At 41.6% G+C, this 19,714-nt stretch overlaps 1 protein-coding gene across 7 annotated transcripts in view; it reads left to right on the top strand.

Moving 5' to 3' along the window:
* Nucleotides 1-14,158: 14,158 nt before the first annotated feature.
* The window catches only part of LOC126346425 (uncharacterized), an 80,928-nt gene continuing 75,372 nt past the window's right edge, over nt 14,159-19,714 (top strand). For 5 of the 7 annotated variants that reach the window (XM_050002191.1, XM_050002189.1, XM_050002187.1 and 2 more), the window contains exon 1: nt 14,162-14,257. In XM_050002191.1, the coding sequence (XP_049858148.1) occupies nt 14,176-14,257 (82 nt within the window). In that variant the 5' untranslated portion in view covers nt 14,162-14,175. Of the gene's footprint in view, nt 14,258-19,714 lie in introns of all 7 variants that reach the window. The other 2 variants (XM_050002190.1, XM_050002186.1) reach the window with 2 other exon arrangements.

The raw sequence follows: 19,714 nt of genomic DNA on the forward strand, positions 1-19,714 counted from the left end.
AAGGTAAAAAAAAACCATGGGTCACAGAAGAAATGATTTCCAAGATGGAGGAGAGAAGAAAATTGAAAAACAAGAACACTGAAGATGCAAGAAAGATATACGGAAGGCTAAATAATAAACTGCGAAGAGAAACAGAGCAGGCTAGGAAAAAATGGGTAAAAGGGGAATGTGATAAAATTGAAGAACTGGACAGGAAGGGATGATACGACTTACTATACAACAGAGTAAAGACTATGACATGGGAACAAAACAGAGCAGAAAGTGCTAACATGGAAATTTTGAGTAAAGACGAAGAGGTAGTGTACAAAGATCGTGATGATGTCCTCCAGAGATGGGAAGAATATATAAAAGAGCTATATGACACAAATAGCAAACCAGAAACTCTGGAACCTGAATCACACAACAGTGTCAGTGATGACGAGAAAGGACCAACCATCATAGCTGCAATGAAAAAGGGCAAAGCGGTAGCTACAGATACAGTACCGGGAGAAATACTAAAATGCTTGAACCCCGATGGAATAAGAGAAATATTGAGGTTATGTAATAAAATATATGACAGTGACGAATGGCATGAGGACTTTCTGACAACAGTAATGATCCTCTTACCGAAAAAACAAGGAACCAAGAAATGCAGTGAGCACAGGACAATCAGCTTCATTTCACATGCGACAAAATGATGTTAAGAATAATTAATAAAAGACTTGAAAAAGTAATGGAGGAGAATCTTGGCGAGAAGCAGTTTGGCTTTAGACGGAATACGGGCACCAGAGATGCAATAGGGCTCCTAAGAATCTTGGGAGAAAAGTTTATTCAAAAAGGAAGAGATATATATATGTACTTCATCGATCTAGAAAAGGCATTTGACAATGTGGTTTGGAACAAGCTGGCGACTATAATGAGAGAAAAGACAGTAGACTGGAAAACCAGAAGACTTATAAACTCATTATATCTTAATTAAAAAGTTTCAGTTAAAGTGAGAGGAGAAAGTACAAACTGGATCAGACTAGGAAAAGTGGTAAGAGAAGGATGCTGTTTGTCACCTACTCTTTTCAACCTCTACTTGGAAAATATGATTGACCAATGCTCATAAGATGACAAAGGAGTAGAAATTGAAGGAAGAAGAGTAGGGTGTTTGAGATATGCTGATGACATGGCCCTTCTAACCACAGGGGAAAAATAATTGCATGATTTGGTGGACACCATTGCAACTAACGGAAAAAATGGAATGAAAATTAACACAAATAAACAAAAGCATTGGCACTAGGAGGAAATAAGGAAATAAAAATTATGCTGAATGGAGAAACACTAGAAGGGGTGCAAAATTTTAAGTATCTTGGAAGGAGCATAGACACCGACTGGAAGTGCACCAAAGAAATTAAAACAAGTATAGCAATGGCAAAAGAGGCGTTTTACAAGAAAAGGAGAATCTTCTGCAGCAGTCTGGACAGAAAGACACTTATAAAATGTCTTGTATGGAGTGTTCTTCTATATGGATCTGAAACATGGACTATGAGGAAAAAAGACAGAGAAAGGTCGGAGGCTTTTGAGATCTGGACATGGCGAGAGATGGGAAGAATAAGTTGGATGGACAGAGAAAAAAAATTAAGAGGTACTGAGAAGAGTGGGAGAGAAAAGACAATTACTAGATGTAATAAAGAGAAGAAAAAGAAATTGGATTGGGCATATATTAAGAAAGAATGACGGACTGATAAAAACAGTTTTAGAAGGTTATATAGAAGGGAAAAGGAAGCGAGGAAGGAAGATATTGCAGATACTGGATGACATGATGGACGGTACAACATACGGCAGCCTTAAGAAGGAAGCAATGGATCGCAGAAAATGGAGAGGCAAAGGACCTGCTAATATAGCAGATAACTGATGATGATGTGTAGCGTTACGCATGTACAAGTGTAATTAGGTCTGATATTTATGGTTACTATGTAATTAGGACCAATATTTACTTCAGTTTCCCATCCAAAATAAATAAAGTGTACGAACCTAACCTTCCGCTCCTGCATCTGGACAGTTTCCCTGTGTTGGGAGTGCACTTGGGCTTTTGGCCCAGGAGAAGTGAGGTTCGAGTCCAGAAAGGGAACCGTCATTTTGAATTTCCAGTCAACTCCCGTGTTGAGAGTTGTGTGGAACGCCAGCAAAGCACTCAGACATAGAAATTCGCGATATTTATGACACTTCCATCTTTCTTTATTCCCGCCAAAAATTTGTATTCCCGCCAGTAGGAGAAGTGTGGGTGGAGATGTAAGGTAGGGGAGGTGGAGAGGACCACTACGCACGTGCAACCTGGGGAAAACTCATGATGTCATATAGTGTTAGGGGTGGGGCTGGAATTAATTGATCAATTTAATTAATTTACATAATTAATGTGATATCAATTTGACATCAAAAGTGCACCAGTAAAGCCACCATCCCACTACCGATGTTTTCTGAGTGGTCGTAGCTACAGCTACTGGTGGACTACTTCCGCAGTGTAGCGTAACTGTTTTGTGTACTCGTGTCCACACTTCAAATAAGCATTAATGAGTTACTCTTGCCACACATACTTGGAGGTACCAACCAACCTAAAAACATAAGACTTGTTATAGCAATATTTATTTGTCGGCTAATGATGAAAATACTAATGCAGTCTTATTCAGTACACTGTCCAATAGAAAAATCTGTACTTATAGCTGTTGCACCCTGTATTTCAGAAACATGTGAGATCCATGCACACACTATCTGATCGAAAGTGTGTGGACACTCATTAGTGGTCATTAATATGGGATGCATCCACCTGTTACCTTTATGGCTATTGAAACTCTATGTGGACACTTTAAATGAGATGTCTGAATGTCTGTGGAGGAATGGCAGCCCATTCTTCCACAGGACCCGAGACCACACAAGCAACTGATATTCGACGCTGGAGTCCAAAGAGTAGACGTTCACCTTGTCCCAAAGATCCGCCACTGAGTTCAGGTCGGGACTCTGGGGAAGACAGTCTGTTTCAGAAATATGATTCTCCACACAACATTACCATACAGAAGCTGATTTGTGACAGGTTGCATTGTCACTTGAAACAATCATCGCCCCCGAACTAATTCTCTACCACTGAGCGAGATAGCACAGTGGTTAGCAGACTGACCTAGCATTCGAAAAGTCTACGGTTCAAAACCGTGTCCAGGCATCCTGGTTTACGTTTTCCGTGATTTCCATAAATCGCTTACGGGAAATGCCGGAATGGGTCTTTTGAAAGGATTCGACCTATTTCCTTCCCCGTCTTTTCTTAATACGAACTGTTACTCCGTCGCAAATGATGTAGTTATCAATGGGATGTTAAACATTAATATTCCTTTCTTGTGTGTCTACACACAGCGCTTAAGTGGAATAAGGGGGCCACTGACTAACTACGCAAAATACCCCCCTACAGTAACAGCAGTTCCTCTGTACTCCGGTGCTGGCAGTACACGGTGTGGCTGGTAACATTCTCCATACATTCGCAAAGCCGAAACCTTTAATTCGGATTCCCAAATTATCCCGTGTAATTTATCACACCCAGTTGCTCGTTTCCAGACATCCACAGTCCACTGCAGTTGCTGTTCGCACCCCTTGAAACGCCGCTTATCGTTAACTACAGATATGTAGTCATTCTTTTAAAATTGCTAAGTAAAGCTACTGGGTTAGCAGCATTGCTGGTAGCACTTTAGAACTCACGAGTGACTCCTTCCTCTGTTTCCATGCGACTGTTTTACAGTCATCTTTAGTAACGCTCGAAAGTACTTATCCATCACTGCAAGAAGTCTACCTGGTTTTGGTTTGGCTGTGGTTGTTCCTTCGAGTTTCCGCTTCACAAACACATCACTAAGAGTCGATTTGGGTAGCTGTAGAAGAGTTGAAATGTCCCTGATGGATCTGTTATTCAGGTCACATCCAGTGGCTACTTCAAGTTCGAAGTCACTGATCTCGCTTCCCGTGCACGGGGCCCGGGTTCGATTCCCGGCGGGGCCAGGTATTTTCACCTGCCTCGAGATGACTGGGTGTTTGTGTTGTCCTCATCATTTCATCATCATTCATGAAAGTGGTGATACTGGACAGAGCAAAGGTAGGGAATTTGTACGGGCGATGATAACCACGCAGCCCACAAACCAGACATCATCACCATCTTCAGACCGACCCATTCTCTTGTCACTGCCTCTCTGCTGACAACACTGTACTCCCAGCTTCCTTTCATACTGGCGGACCGGCCTCTCGTGGCATCTAGTGATCAGTTCTGCATTAAACATTTGTGTCCAGATACTTTTGACCAGATAGTGTACTATTTCTGACCTAATTTTGGTGTATTTCCGCAATGTAGCGAACGGCATTAAAAGCAACTACTTTCCTACGTCGTAGTAATTTAAATTTCTTTGTTCTTATTCACATCACATCTTGACGTACTGATCCCGCACGACTTGTTGGCATCCACTCTCAGCGTCTGCGGTTTCTGCCTTCGCGGAAAGGTGAAGCGATCGTTTTCTCATTCATCTTCGTGCGATCATCGAAGTCGTGGGATTTCCGCATGAGGGCGCTTGCGTCTTCAGTACTTTCCTTGGTAATTGGACGCTAGCATTCAAAACACTATATGTCGACAGGAACATAAAAGACACGACTAAACAACTGAAGGGCCGTTTGTCTTACGAAATATCTGTGCCTATGATATGGAAAGCATCACAGATAACACCAATACGCAAGAAAGGCAATAGTAATAATCCCTTGAATTATATGTCGGTATGAATGACATTCGCTTGTAGTAGGGTTTTGGAACAGTCATTCTTGAACATTTACTTCATCTTTTCTGTTGAAGGAATTTCGGAAAACCGCGTTTAGTAACTCTTGCTTTAGTGCCTCTGTCAACGGTAGTATTACCATTGCCAAAGCGCAGCGAAGGTATTGGCTGTGCCTTGCCACTGGTATATTTTTACATACGACCAGAATCTCTTTGGATTGTCTACCAGATTTCGAGACACACTTTCACTGTGGAAACTACCAGAAGCATCTCGCATCGAAGATGAAGATAAATTTCGAGCTTCAGTGAAACTTCGCCAAACTTTAAAATTTGGCATGCTTTTTTCGTGGCTTCCACAACATGGTTCTCACCTGTTTAATGTACCCTTGGGGATCAGTAACATCTTCTATTAATTTATTTGGTATATGTCTCTCAACTGCTGTCGATACTTATATAGTCAGTTTGTAAGGAGTCGCGATCTTCTTTTAGGAAGGCGTCAAGCGAATTTTTATCCGATTTCTTAAACAGGTGTACTTTGCTTTAAATTTTGGTGGATTTGGATGTTACCTTATTCAGTCATGCTGCAATGACCTTACAGCCACTAATCTCTGCATTCGTCATGATGCTTCCTATTTACTCAGGCTTATTTGTTTCAAAGATGCCAATTATATTTCCATAACCATTTACATTTCGATTGTGCTCATGAACTAATTGCTCAATATAATTTTCGAGCAAAGCATTCAGTACTAATTTCGAACCATATTTTGAACCTACCACCGGCTTTGAACATGCATTTTCGGAAAAATGTCGAAGGTAGATGATCATCTTAAATTAGAACCGTCATACAACAATAATGTAGAGAAAGCGAGTCAAACACTGCGTTTCATTGGCCGAAGATTTAGAAGATGCAACACATATACTACACTTGTCCATACTCTGAGATACTGCTACGCGGTATGCTATCTTTATCGATGGCATTGACGGATTTCTTAGACGGCCAGTTCGTTTTGCATTATCAGGAAATAGGAGATAAGTGTCTTCCAGCTATGATAATCTAAGAGGGACGGCAATCTTCTTTTTTTTTAATAAAAAAATGCGCTTCTTGGGGCGCTATATTATCGCCAACTTTCTCCACCGAATGCGAAAATATTTTGTCGTGTTCCATCTACAGAGACATAAATGAACACCGTAATTAAATAAGAGAAATCAGAGCTGGAAAGGGGAGGATGATGTGTAAATTCTTCCCACCCACTCTTCTAGAGCCGGCCGTTGCGGCCGAGAGGTTCTAGGCACTTCAGTCCGGAACCGCGCTGCTGCTACGGTCGCAGGTTCGAATCCTGCCTTGGGCATGGATGTGTGTGATGTCCTTAGGTTAGTTAGGTTTAAGTAGTTCTAATTTCTAGGGGACTGATGACCTCAGATGTTAAGTCCCATAGTGCCTAAGAGCCACTCTTATAGACCGGAAGATCTAGAAATTGTCTAAAAATGCTGCTCTAACAAACTGCCAAGCTTGAAGTGTGATTTCGAGAGAAGGTCTCTAAAAGTGGAGAGAGAGTAGGGAATAGAGAGAGAGAGAGAGAGAGAGAGAGAGAGAGAACGATATAGAAGAAGCAGGGTTAAGACGATTGGCGTCGGGACACATAATGTCGTGGGACTCTCTATCCGTTTTATACTATCGCGAAAAAGGGGAGATAGTTTCACAGACATGATACATGAATTGGAGTGGCAATCACTAAAACAAAGGTGATTTTTGTTGCGACGGGATCTTCTCATGAAATTTCAATCACCAGTTTTCTCTCCCGATTCCGAAAACATTCTGTTGCCACCCACCTACACAGGGAGAAATTATCATCACGATTAAATAAGAGAAATCAGGGCTCACACAGAAAAATTTAAGTGGTCGTTTTTCTTGCGTGCCATTCGAGAGTGGGTCGGTAGAGAGACAGCTTGAAAGTGGTTCATTGAACCCTGTGACAGGCATTTCATTGTGAATAGCAGAGTAATCACATAGATCAGATGTAGATGTAACTGCTAGGGTTTGCCCTACAACGGAAGGGGAATTGGTAATGTGCCAATCCTCTCAACGGGTGAGCTTATTTTCAAAATTTTACCGCAATCTCTCGCAGACTAGTGACAGTATCCGTCACAGAGTATGCCGTGTGCCGCCACCGGAATTGAAAATTCTCCCCCACTGACATCAAAAGCACAAACACGAAAATAATTTCTATACTCATTTGTCTCTGTTGTCTACTCTGGACAGATGATGTCACGTCATCACAGCGGAGAGATGTAGCGTAGTCTGAACCTCGTTTTCCGTCATTTTACTCAACGTCTTAAAAGCAAGTAAAAGGATAAGCTATTCAACAAAGCTACGGTAGATTGTTTTCAATATCCTTAATCAGTTCAACTATAGATCACTCTCTTTAGAAATGTAAAGAGAGATATCCAAAGACCAAGGTGGAAAGCTGGGCTTTTAAGCGCTAGGCAGATAGGAAATAACGATATACTGTACGCAAAGACATAGAGAACTAAGCCCTTGGCTTTTCCAGTTGAAGGCCCCGACGAAAGCAAAAGTAGAAGAAAATTAAGTAACTATTGGGGTATATAAGTCTTCTCTTTAATGTTTCTTTCGTATAAAACTACTAAGTACTTTCTTCAAACAGGTATGTCTAGCCAAACTGGTCATATTAAAAGAAATTTCTCAGGTTTTCTCGGTGTGATTGATAAATGGAGTACTCAGGTGAACAGCCGAGTTGTCTCCATTTTTGCAAAATATTTCGACGACTGACCCACTCGATCTTCTACAGGTGCTCCGATTTGTGCTGTTCTGTGTACTCGCTGCCTACACTTCAACCAGACTGAAGTACTGTTGGTCTGGCGCCGCTATTTATAGCTGATTGTAAGTTCAACTCTTGACGCCCACTGCGCCATTTGATGCTATTTTGTTTCTCAGTGTCTGCGCTGATATTCCGCGAAATGCACATCCTCTCCGTGTTACCCAGCTCAGGTTGGCCGGCGAGGTCTTACTGAATTCGTACCATTCCTCAATCTTCGTTTAAATTGAGAGCTCTGCCTGTGTTTGTCAGCTTTTTCGACAATTTTATTACCATAAGTTCCTTAATCATGCTGTCCCAGAAACTCGGCGATCGCACAACGATACTAGGCTCTTCATACTTTATTTCATGGTTATGTTCGAGGCTCATTTCATAATTATATTCGAGGCAGTGCTGGGTGACAGCCGATTTGCTTGATGGTTTCAGTAGGGTGTGTCGGTACTGTTCCTTGCATCACTCCTCGACTGTTCTAATAGTCTACTCTACGTAAGACATGTCACATTTGCATGGAATTCGTAGGAGAACTAGATCGTCTTTAACGTTACAAGACTTTTCATCTTTGTTGACAGGAGCGGGAAGTGCTGGACGACATGTTTCCTCCGGAGTCAATCGATTTTCTGGGTACCAGGCCAGGAAAAGGTAGGTAAGCACTTTTTGGCTTCTCTTCCTCTTCTGAGTCTCAACCTCTGTCGCCAGAGTTTTTAATTTTGGCTGTAATACCTACTCGATTTGAAGATCCGCGTACCCATTGAGATCAGTGCGAGTAGGTTTTCTATAAACACTGAACTAATATGTCGAGGATACATTTGCAACTTCCATCGTGAATTTCATGTTACGATGTGCAGAATCTAAATGTTCCAGTTTTTCCGTTCCGCATATTCCACCTAATCACTCCATAATGTGACGTTCACTTATTGAAATAAACAAGTTCGTTTCAAGTCGGCATATCATAGTGCCTTTTCCTGAAAGCTTTCCCTGTATAGGTTCCTCCACGAAAGGCGATAATGGACTACCCACCGCCAAGACATCGGTTTTTTTTCGTACTTTTTGAGCTGAAGAGGAAGTAAGCTGACGTCACAACGTGTTTAAAACTTTCTGTAAAAGAATTTCCGATTCCATGGAGGGAGACTTCATGGAAACTGACATAATAACCCGAGCAGTTCGCTCAGGTGGTGAACAAAGTCAGCTAATCTGCAAATATGGTGTTCGCACTTCCCCATGCTGTGTGGGAAACGTTTTGATACAATTGGTGTAGCTTCCAGTGAGATAATCTGAGTAGTCAGGCAGCTCAACTATGAAGGTGCCCTATCGAGTATACGGAAGTTGCCAAAACATTGGGAAGCTGACAGAAGCAAGAATCGAGTATTACAGTATATTGAAGAACTGCAAGGATATTTTGTAAAACAAATTATTTTCTTCAGTTCTGTCTTACAGTTTGCAAAATCTTTGAAACGACCTTGGTATCTATAGCGTATAAGGCGAACAAGTCACTTCCATTTTTGTATATTATCTATGTGCACGTCAGACAGAGAGAGAAAGTTATGTTACTGTACAACAATCTTAACAATCTTTGGTCTTGTTATGGCACAGTCTTTGCCTCTGCGCATTCTGATACATTCTTAGTTGAAGTGTGGTAGGTAATGGACGCATTCAGTAGTGTTGGCTTGTGATTGTATCTGTTAGGCGAAGAAAGATCTATTGTAAAGGACAGCAAGGATGAATATGAGGTATGTAATGGAAGGCGGAAAGAATATAAATTTTCAATAATGTTGCTATTTTTGAAGAGAAGAAGTTTGAGGTAAGACTGCAGTAGTGTGCTGTTTGCTTTTAACAGAAATTACGTGTTAACATTCTACCGTTCTAAAAAACATTGTTAAATTTCTTAAGCATACTTACGTTCAAACCAATACTATGTGTAAAGATCATGTGAAGCTTTGCTCTGTCTTATTGAATACATACTTCATTCTAAAATCGTTGTCTGGTAATATCGTTTCATAGGAATAGTTACTCTCCCATCCCACAATGTAAAGAAGTTTGATGATTACACATTATCCATATGATATGCAACAGTTTGAATATTGTTTGGAAATTTTACACCTAAGAGCAAAAGAAACTGGTACAACTACCCAGTACCGTGTATGGCCCTCGCAAGTACACAGAAGTGCCGCAGCATGACGTGGAATGGACTCCATGAATCCTGCAGGGCTGTAAATAAATTCTTAACAGCACTAGGGGTGCAGATCTCTTCTGAACACCAAGTTGCAAAGCATCCCAAATTGCTCAATAATATTCATGTATGGTGGTGTTGGTGGCCAGCGGAAGTGTTTAAACTCATAAATGTGTTCCTCGAGCCGCTCTGTAGCAATTATGGACATGTGGAGTGTCGCAATGTCCTGATGGAATTGCCCAAGTCCGTCGGGAGTGCACGATGAACATGAATGGCTGCAGATGATCAGACAGGACGCTTTCGTACGTGTCACCTTTCAGAGTTGTATGTAAACGTATCAGGGTTCCCATACCATTCCAAATGCACACTCCCGACTCCATCACAGAGCCTCCACCAGCTTGAACAGTCCCCTGCTGACATGCAGGTTCCATGGATTCATGAGGTTGTCTCGTACTCGTACACGTCCATCCGCTCGATGCAATTTGAAACGAGACTCGTCCGACCAGGCAACATGTTTCCAGTTATCAGCAATCCAATGTCGGTACTGACGAACCCAGGTTAGGCGTCAAGCTTTCTGTCGTGCAGTTATCAAGGGCACACGAGTGGGCCTTCTTCGTAAGTCCATATCGACGATGATTCGTTCATAGTTCCCAAGCTGCTGCATGGTGGTGTACCAGCATTGAAATCTGCAGCAATCTGCGGATTCTCTTCAGTCACAGTTGGTCCCGTTATTAGAGGATCTTTTTCGGGCCGCAGCGATGACGGATATTTGTTGTTTTTCAAGATTCCTGATACTCACGGTAAGGTCGTGAAATGGTCGTGCGTTAAAATCCCCAGTTCATCTCTACCTCGGAGATGTCGTGCCCCATCAGTCGTGCGCCTGCTATAACACCACTTAAATCTTGATAACCTGCGACTGTATCAGCAGTAATCAAACAACTTCGCCACACACTTGTTTCCTGCTACAGGCGTTGCCGACTTCAGAGCTGTAGTCTGCCTGTTTACATATCTCTGTATTTGAATACTTATGCCTATACCAATTTCTTTGGCGCTTCAGTGTATTTAAAAAATGGAAACCTAGCTTAGCTGCTGCCTGCTTCCTGTTTGATTCTGTATTTTCGAGAAATGTGCAACAATACTGTCAAGACGCGAAATACATGGAAATTATGATTAGAGCCAAATAATTCTTTACTTCAGTTGCGCATTTAATATAAAGACAACTTGTACTGAGACCAGTTACAGTTCATTTCAAATTAAGTTCTCTTGAATCAAAGGTTAGCATATGAGTTTAAGTTAAAAGTTTGTGAGTACATTATTCTGGTAATGCATTGTTTTTATAGAGTGGGAGGTAAAGCTGGGCTAAATTTAATACAAAAACATATAGTAGGGAGCTTACAAATGCTGGACGAATATTCAGATACAGCTTTATAAATTTTTGAATGAACATCAATTAGCTTTAAATTTACAGAAATTTAAGATTCTGCGCTTCATAAAACACAGAAACGTAATAACCTACGGTTACATGATCAGTGAGTCACTGTTGGAACGAGCACATAGGCTCAACTCGTAGGTAATGCAGGGCAGACTTCGGTTCATTAGCAGGGTTCTGGGACAATGCAAGCAGCGTACAGGGCTGACTGCTTACAAATCACCTGCGAGTGACACCGTAGTACACTGCTAAGGACTGCAGGAATGGCTACAGATCCGTTCGAGACACAGGAGAGCGCCACGCCAATGTTGAGAAACCTGAATTAAGAGGTAGGCGCCATTTATTCCTCGAAATCCTACTTACGAGATTTCAAGAAGCAGTATAATGGAAAGGATCCAGAAATACTGTTCAGGCCCCTACATATCGTTCCCGTAGGGACCGTAAAGACAAGATTAGACAGGACGCTATGAGGTGTTTAAGGATCACTTTTTCCCTTTCTCCAAACGCTATTGAATCGAGATGAAATTCTAACATGTTGTGCAACGCTAAGCATCTTCTACTATGTACTTCGCACTGGTTTGTTCAATATATATACGTTTGGAACTGGATTTTTGTGATTTCTCCGGCCATGACTAAGTTTCGTTATATTGTCACATTCCCCGTGAGATTTTTCATATGAAGAATACTGCTGTGATTTTTCCCTGATTTATTTCACCTACATGCACATCTATACGAATGGTCTCCAATTTATACTTAAGTGCCTGACAGAGGGTTCGTACAGCAACTTTCAGCCTGTATCTCGACAGATTAAATTCTCCTAACTGCTGTTCAAGTCATGTGCAATTTTGAAAAATGACATCATATATACAGTGTACATGAATAATGATTTGATATGATTCATACAAAAGATGATAACAACAGCCGGCGACGGTGGCCGAGCGGTTCTAGGCGCTTCAGTCCGGAACCGCGTGACTGCTACGGTCGGAGGTTCGAAACCTGCCTCTGGCATGGATATCTGTGATGTCCTTAGGTTAGTTAGGTTTAAGAAGTTCTATGTTCTAGGGGACTGATGACCTCAGATGTTAGGTCCGATAGTGCTCAGAGCCATTTGAACCATATTTGATAACAACAGCAACTAAAATCATAGACCCAACTTATGACGTGCCTCGCATATGCCACATGATTTTTGGATTTTGACATGTGCTGAAGCACAATTATTTTTACGTGGTTATGGCGACACTGCCAAAATTGTAATAATAGGTTGCACAAATAAATGTTTTTACAGCTGAAGTCAATCATATCATGCACAAAATTAGTCGATCGTTCCACGTGTTAAGAATGAACTGCTAATTTTTCCGTGCGAGCTCTGATTTCTCTTATGTTATTACGACGGTCAATGCATCTATTAGGCGGGTGTCAACAAAATATTTTCGCATCTACATCTACATCTACATCATTACTCTGGAATTCACATCTAAGCGCTTGGCAGATGGTTCATTGAACCACAATCATACTATCTCTCTACCATTCCACTCCCGAACAGCGCGCGTGAAAAAACGAACACCTGAACCTTTCTGTTCGAGCTCTGATTTATTTTACTTTGATGATCATTCCTACCTACGCAATCGGAAGAGGAAGTTGGTGACTGAAATTTCGTAAATAGATCTCGCCGCGACGAAAAACGACTTTGCTTTAATGACTGCCATCCCAACTCGCGTGTCATATCTGCCACACTCTCTTCCCTATTACGTGATAATACAAAACGAGCTACCGTTTTTTGCATCCTTTCGATGTCCTCCGTCAATGCCACCTCGTAAGGATCCCACACCGCGCAGCTATATTCTAACCGAGGACGAACGAGTGTAGTGTAAGCTGTCTCTTTAGTGGACTTGTAGCATCTTCTAAGTGCCCTGCCAATGAAACGCAACCTTTGTCTCGCCTTCCCCACAATATTATCTATGTGGTCTTTCCAACTGAAGTTGTTCGTAATTTTAACACCCAGGTACTTAGTTGAATTGACAGCCTTGAGAATTGTACTATGTATCGAGCAATCGAATTCTAACGGATTTCTTTTGGAACTCATGTAGATCACCTCACACTTTTCGTTATTTAGCGTCAACTGCCACCTGCCACACCATACAGCAATCTTTTCTAAATCGCTTTGCAACTGATACTGGTCTTCGGATGACCTTACTAGACGGTAAATTACACCATCATCTGCGAACAAACTAAGAGAACTGCTCAGATTGTCACCGAGGTCATTTATATAAATCAGGAGCAGCAGAGGCCCCAGGACGCTTCCCTGGGGAACACCTGATATCACTTCAGTTTTACTCGATGTTTTGCCGTCTATTACTACGAACTGCGACCTCCCTGACAAAAAATCACGAATCCAGTCGCACAACTGAGACGATAACCCATAGGCCCGCAGCTTGATTAGAAGTCGCTTGTGAGGAACGGTGACAAAAGCTTTCCAGAAATCCAGAAATACGGAATCAACTTGAGATCCCCTGTCGATAGCGGCCATTACTTCGTGCGAATAAAGAGCTAGCTGCGTTGCACAAGAACGAAGTTTTCTGAAACCGTGTTGATTACGTATCAATAGATCGTTCCCTTCGAGGTGATTCATAATGTTTGAATACATTATATGCTCCAAAACCCTACTGCAAACCGACGTTAATGATATAGGTCTGTAGCTCGATGGATTACTCCTACTAACCTTCTTAAACACTGGTGTGACCTGCGCAGTTTTCCAATCTAGGAGGTGAAAATCGCTGACAGAAATTTCCCGAACACGGTAGAGTGCAAGGGAAATCAGTATACGGTAGGCGCTCGCTGTGGGATGGTTTTCTTGACCTGTGGCCACGTAGAGCCCTTCCAGTGAGTGGAGGCGGCCTGGGCGTCAGAGCGCGTTCCAGGTAGCGGCCGCGGCTGCGGGTATAAAGCGCTGGGCGGTGCCGGCCATCGCCAGTCCACGGCTGACCGCGCCATGGCCACCTCCTGCACTCCGAGGACCGCCGTCCTGCTGCTGCTGCTGCTGGCTGCCGCCACGGCGCGCCCAGAGCACAAGGGTGAGTCTCCCACCGTCTCGCCGAGACGCGCCACAGCTCCATACATTCCGCTTAATGGACGTACCCTTTCGCGGCTAAGACCATTCACGTCCAGTAGTATTTTGTAACTTTAACTCTATTTCACATAACACAAGGCTTTTTTAAATGAATCATTCGCTTTCAGAGCTTGATGTTAACCGAGGTGCTTCACATACAAATATGACTAATGCATGATTAGAACAGTATAATCACCGAGATCGCCTTTTGCACTCTACAAATGTTCTGTGAGTGACCCTTGAAACCTGACAGTTCATAAAAGAAACTGTCATGCAGTATAAAATGACTTTTATCTTAATAATATGAATATTTATGTATGTGTTTGGAGAGAGAGAGATATTGATTTTTGATTGAGATTTTTACTTCAAGTCGTAACTGGTACCTGAATTTTGGTTGCTGTCTCCTGGAATGATCAGCTTCTGCACCAGTTGGTGAGATATTATAATTTGGAGGAAGTTATTGGGTTGGGTTGGGTTGTTTTGGGGAAGGAGACCAGACAGCGAGATCATCGTTCTCATCGGATTAGGGAAGAAAGGGGAAGGAAGTCGGCCATGCCCGTTGAAAGAAACCATTCCGGCATTTGCCTGGAGCGATTTAGGGAAATCAGGGGAAATCTAAATCAGGATGGGCGGACGTGGGATTGAACCGGCGTCCTCCCGAATGCGAGTCCAGTGTCTAAACACTACGCCACCTCGCTCGGTGAAGTTATTGTTCTTTAAGGCTTAAAATACGAATCTGTTAGTTACTTGGCCGTATTGCGGATTGCTTTGAGCCCAAGTTTTCGTAGCTTTTCATACCTAAGGGACCACTGTCGTAAGTAAATAAGACCAAACAGAAATCTGCTTTTCGTGAGAAAAGGAGATTGCTTGGCACACAAACTTCCTTCATGCTACACGTCCTGCTACATCAAAATTGGTCAGTGGAGTTCAGCACCATACTATTGTACTAGAACATAATCCAATTACTGTAATTAAGAAATTATGAGAGGTTGTTACTTATTGAATGAAAACTACAGAGAATGCATTTCGTTTCCTGTATTTTAGTGAACTTTGTACACTTACAATTCTGTCGATTGATAGACGGCGACGACAATGAAGTTCACCTCCTTTTCAAAAAACGAGACATTTCTATTCTTTACTTCCAGAAAATGTGTATACATAAATGTAAAATATCAATTTTCATTAAATGTAACTATACGTTCTGAGCGACGGCCTCTAGCAACACGGCCTCTTTCCACGAGATAACATGATACAGATTAACAGTCCTCTTTTTTTAATAAATAATTTTTTTTGTAGTCCATACTCAAAGATTCACAACTAGTATCGTTGCGGGGATTCTGCGCTAAAGAGTTTCTTCCTGTCGAGCTGCGCTTCACTTCAACTACTTTTTGAATCACATTTGCATTTACGGTATTTACATACACTACTGAGCTTCTCAGAATAAAATCAGGCACACTTTAGTTTTAAAAAAAAGTTGTGAGGCACACATAACATTACACGCTCTGGTCACAGGACATATTTCCATGCGGTAGTGAGGTTCGTTTCATACCTTGGGTAGCAACATGCTATCAACGCGTTGGGGCGTTCTCTGATCTTTTCCCGTGTTCTTGGGAGTGGAGGTACGTAAACAGGGTCCTTAATGTAACCCTGAACGAAAAAGTGCAAAGGCTTTAGTTTAGGCGACCCTGGGAGCACGAGGGAACAGAGACACATCATCTTCGCCACTCTGTAAATCTCGGAATCAATAGTCAGTTGTGGAAACAAGCGCAACTGCAACGTATCAGAGTAAGAGGTATCCTTCCCACAGGAAAAAAGCGGCCCATACAGCTTCGTCTGTCACATTTCGCAGGAAACATTAGCCTTCGGCGGATTTTGTCAGCGCGCCACAATTTTAGGATGATTTTCAGTACCTCATGCTCTTACAAAGTGTCGATTAATCTTTGCAGATAAAAGGAAGGTAGCTTCTTCTCTGAATTTCAGCTTCGACGTGAAATGTTAATCCTCAAGTCCTTCCTCCATTGTAGGGGAAAAACTGAAGGAGCCCGATATTATCTTTCCGTTGCATGCCACACACTTTGAAGTGCAACCGCAGCGGTAAAACTTTCCAACTTGTTTCATGCGGTCTTCCAAATTCTAGACTTCCGTGGACCGTTGATATTTTTGCATTGGGTACGAATTTTCCTCACCCTACTCACAGCTGACACACACTATTGACTCGAACTTTTGTGTTTAAGGACACAACTTGTATCTCTATATTGTCGATATTCGAGTACAATCCACTGTTTACATGGTGATCCTTTTCCATATTTCCTTCTGAATGCGTACTACACTGTTATAAAAGACAAACATCCGTATATTCTAACATGCAAAAACTTGTGGCTATTTTGTCAAGGAACTACACTGTCACAAAGCAAACTCTGTGTTTAAGGTTATAGCCATGCATCAGTCACATCTGTGTCTGTAATAGGTTGGAAAATGTAACATTTTAAAAACGAGTGAACCGTTTATTGTACCGCTGCACAATAACGCAGTTCGGAACACGATGTTCACACCATCAGATTGTTGACACTCAGCTAATTTGATTAATGCACTGAAAGCTCAGACAACACATTTCAAGTGCTCATAAAATGAAAACACATTGGACAGCGGATCCTAGCCTTCCGTTGAAATCGTCCTCTACTGCCAGCACGCGAGAAGCGTCAACTGGACACTCTCGATCCCCACAGATGATGAAAACACGATGGCCTGGTACGCGGTTACGGTCTGTGGTGTGATTTTAATGTAAGGGGAGGACCCATAGTCTACTGTACTTTTCTGTTTGTTTTGTGAACACTGCAAGTATTTTTCTAAGACAAAATAAATTTCATGTAACCAATTATGCTGCAATGTGTATTCTTTTATTTCAAATATAGGCCTATCAGTTTACCTGTAATAGCACGTTTTATAAATTTTGGTACGTTTGTTGTATGACATGTGAGTTACTTAACGATAATATTATGTAAGCGTTATTAAATTTTACACTTTCTATTAATTTTACCATTTTACTTTTTATGAATATAGGACGCAAAATATTCCCCGTTAAATTGCATGACATGCTGAAAACTGCATAATGCAAATGTTGTTAGACCTTTTAGTGTTTTAATCGTGAGATCTGAGTGTCGACAAACTGATGATGATATTGCCTCTCAAAAAGTGTTTTTTTTATGTGAAGTGCTGTTAAAATGGTTGAATGCTAGCAATTATCTACTCTGAAGTATAATAACATGTACCTCACATTCGAAAAATGAATAAAAACGTTAAATCATCCATTAAATCATCCACTGTTCTTTATATTTCTATATTGTGTTTTATTATTTTGGATTAATTTGCCACTATATCTACCTTATTTGTCCCATATGAATTATATAATTACGTACCGCCTAGCCTCTGACTTGTAACTAAGAATAATATAAAAATAAAGTATTTCGTTGGTCTTCCATAGGTATGGTTCTAGGAACATAAAATTATTGTGTGTTAATAATACACAGAAGACACAACATAACTTTTCAAACTGTTAGATATTACATAGTCCAGCATTTATCAGTGTCTTGATGATGTTCCAACTTTGTAAAGTATGTAATGTGAAATGAAGTAGGTTAAGTCATACCGAGAAATTATACACTGCAACATGAAAGTATTGTAAGCTGACTATTTAGTAAAACTGCCATAGTACTTTGTATTCAGGACTCATTAATGTTACAAAATAATAGCTAGAGACGAATTTGAACGCCACTACCAATGAGTGTAGTAATTCGCAGATCTACATAGCAGATGAAGTACGATCGATTTCTCATTACACATCTAGTCCGCTGAGGAGAATTCGAAAAATTTCTATCTACATCTGTTCTCCTCAATCTTACAGATTTTTTTTTTTTTTTTTTGCCGTTGTCATTTCATCACGAAATGGAAATAATGATTCCCGACTCTTGTTGGAATACACCCACTCGGAATTTCAAAGGTAAACCTTTGCATGATGCACAATGGCTGTCTTGTAGCGCACATGCCAACGAAACCTTTAAAACAATGTTTTGACAAATCGATCCATGCCACTTTCTGTAGGCTCAGTTTTACAAGTGAAGAACGTTGAGGTGGGGGATATCTTCCTATTCCTAGAGCAAAGTAGAAATTTCAAATTCACAGTACCGTCGTCAGAAGCAAGCCACCGACACTGCAAGAAGTGTTCCGGGCTACACACTGTGACCACCCATCTCCATCACCCTTAGCGATGCAAACAATATAAAATAAAAACCATCTACCTTACGTCAAAGGTGTCAATGATCCAACATGCAATGTTTCTCGCCGAGGAGGCATGGAACGCCTAAACCAGAATTTGACAGAAACCACCAAGGCTCCTGTAAAAGCTCTCAATAGCGCACGTGTAGACGAGATGCACTGCGAATGCGGTGACGCATACAATGGGACAACCGGAAGGCGTGTTACCACCCGGATAGCAGAGCTTTATTTGACTGGAGCAGCAAAACCAATCGGTACGAGTGGAATCCCAAATGTGATTCTGAGCAGGCTATTAAGTTTCAGAAAGCCCGAGAGCTTGCGAGACGCTACTGAAATTTAGAAGCAGACTAACAACATAGACAAAGAGGACGTTCTGCCAGCCCTCAGTGATATTGCGAGATTGTAGGGCACCAGCATCATTGGACAGTGTCGAGAGCATATTAACAAACAGCGCTTGAAAAGCTGTACAATTAACAGAAGAAGAACTCAGTTCCATATAGCCTGTCACGCCCCCTTCATCCCCCCCCCCTCAGCGCTCTCTCACCCTTCCTCTCTCTCTCTCTCTCTCTCTGTGTGTGTGTTTCTCCCTCTATTTCTTTCTTTTTCTCTCTCTCTCTCTTTCCTTCCTTACACCACCCAGTGATGTTTTAGGACCAATAAAATCCAAGAAATTTGAAATCGTTGGTCTTATGGCACCGTTAAAAAAGTAATGTACGGAAACACCAATTATACAACTAACTCTAATACAATGAAGTGACAAAAGTCATGGGAAACATCCTAACACTGTGTCGAACCTTCTTTTCCTAGGCGTAGTGCAGCAGCTCGGCGTGGCATGAACTCAACAAATTGTTGGAAGTCCCCTGCAGAATTATTGAGCAATGCTGCACTTTTAGCCGTCCATGATTGTGAAAGTATTGTCGGTGCAGGATTTTGTGCACGAACTGATCTGTCGATTATGTCGCATAAATGTTCGACGGGATTCACGTCGGGCGATGTGAATGACTAAAGCATTCGCTAGAGTTATCCAGAATGTACTTCAAACCAGTCGTGAACAACTGTGGCCCGGTGATATGACATCGTTGTTTGTCAACATGAAGTCAATGAATGGCTGCAGATGGTCTCCAAGTAGTCGAACATAATCAATTCCAGT

Source organism: Schistocerca gregaria, chromosome 1, assembly GCF_023897955.1.
Source record: "Schistocerca gregaria isolate iqSchGreg1 chromosome 1, iqSchGreg1.2, whole genome shotgun sequence".
Classification (NCBI taxonomy): Eukaryota; Metazoa; Arthropoda; class Insecta; order Orthoptera; family Acrididae; genus Schistocerca; species Schistocerca gregaria.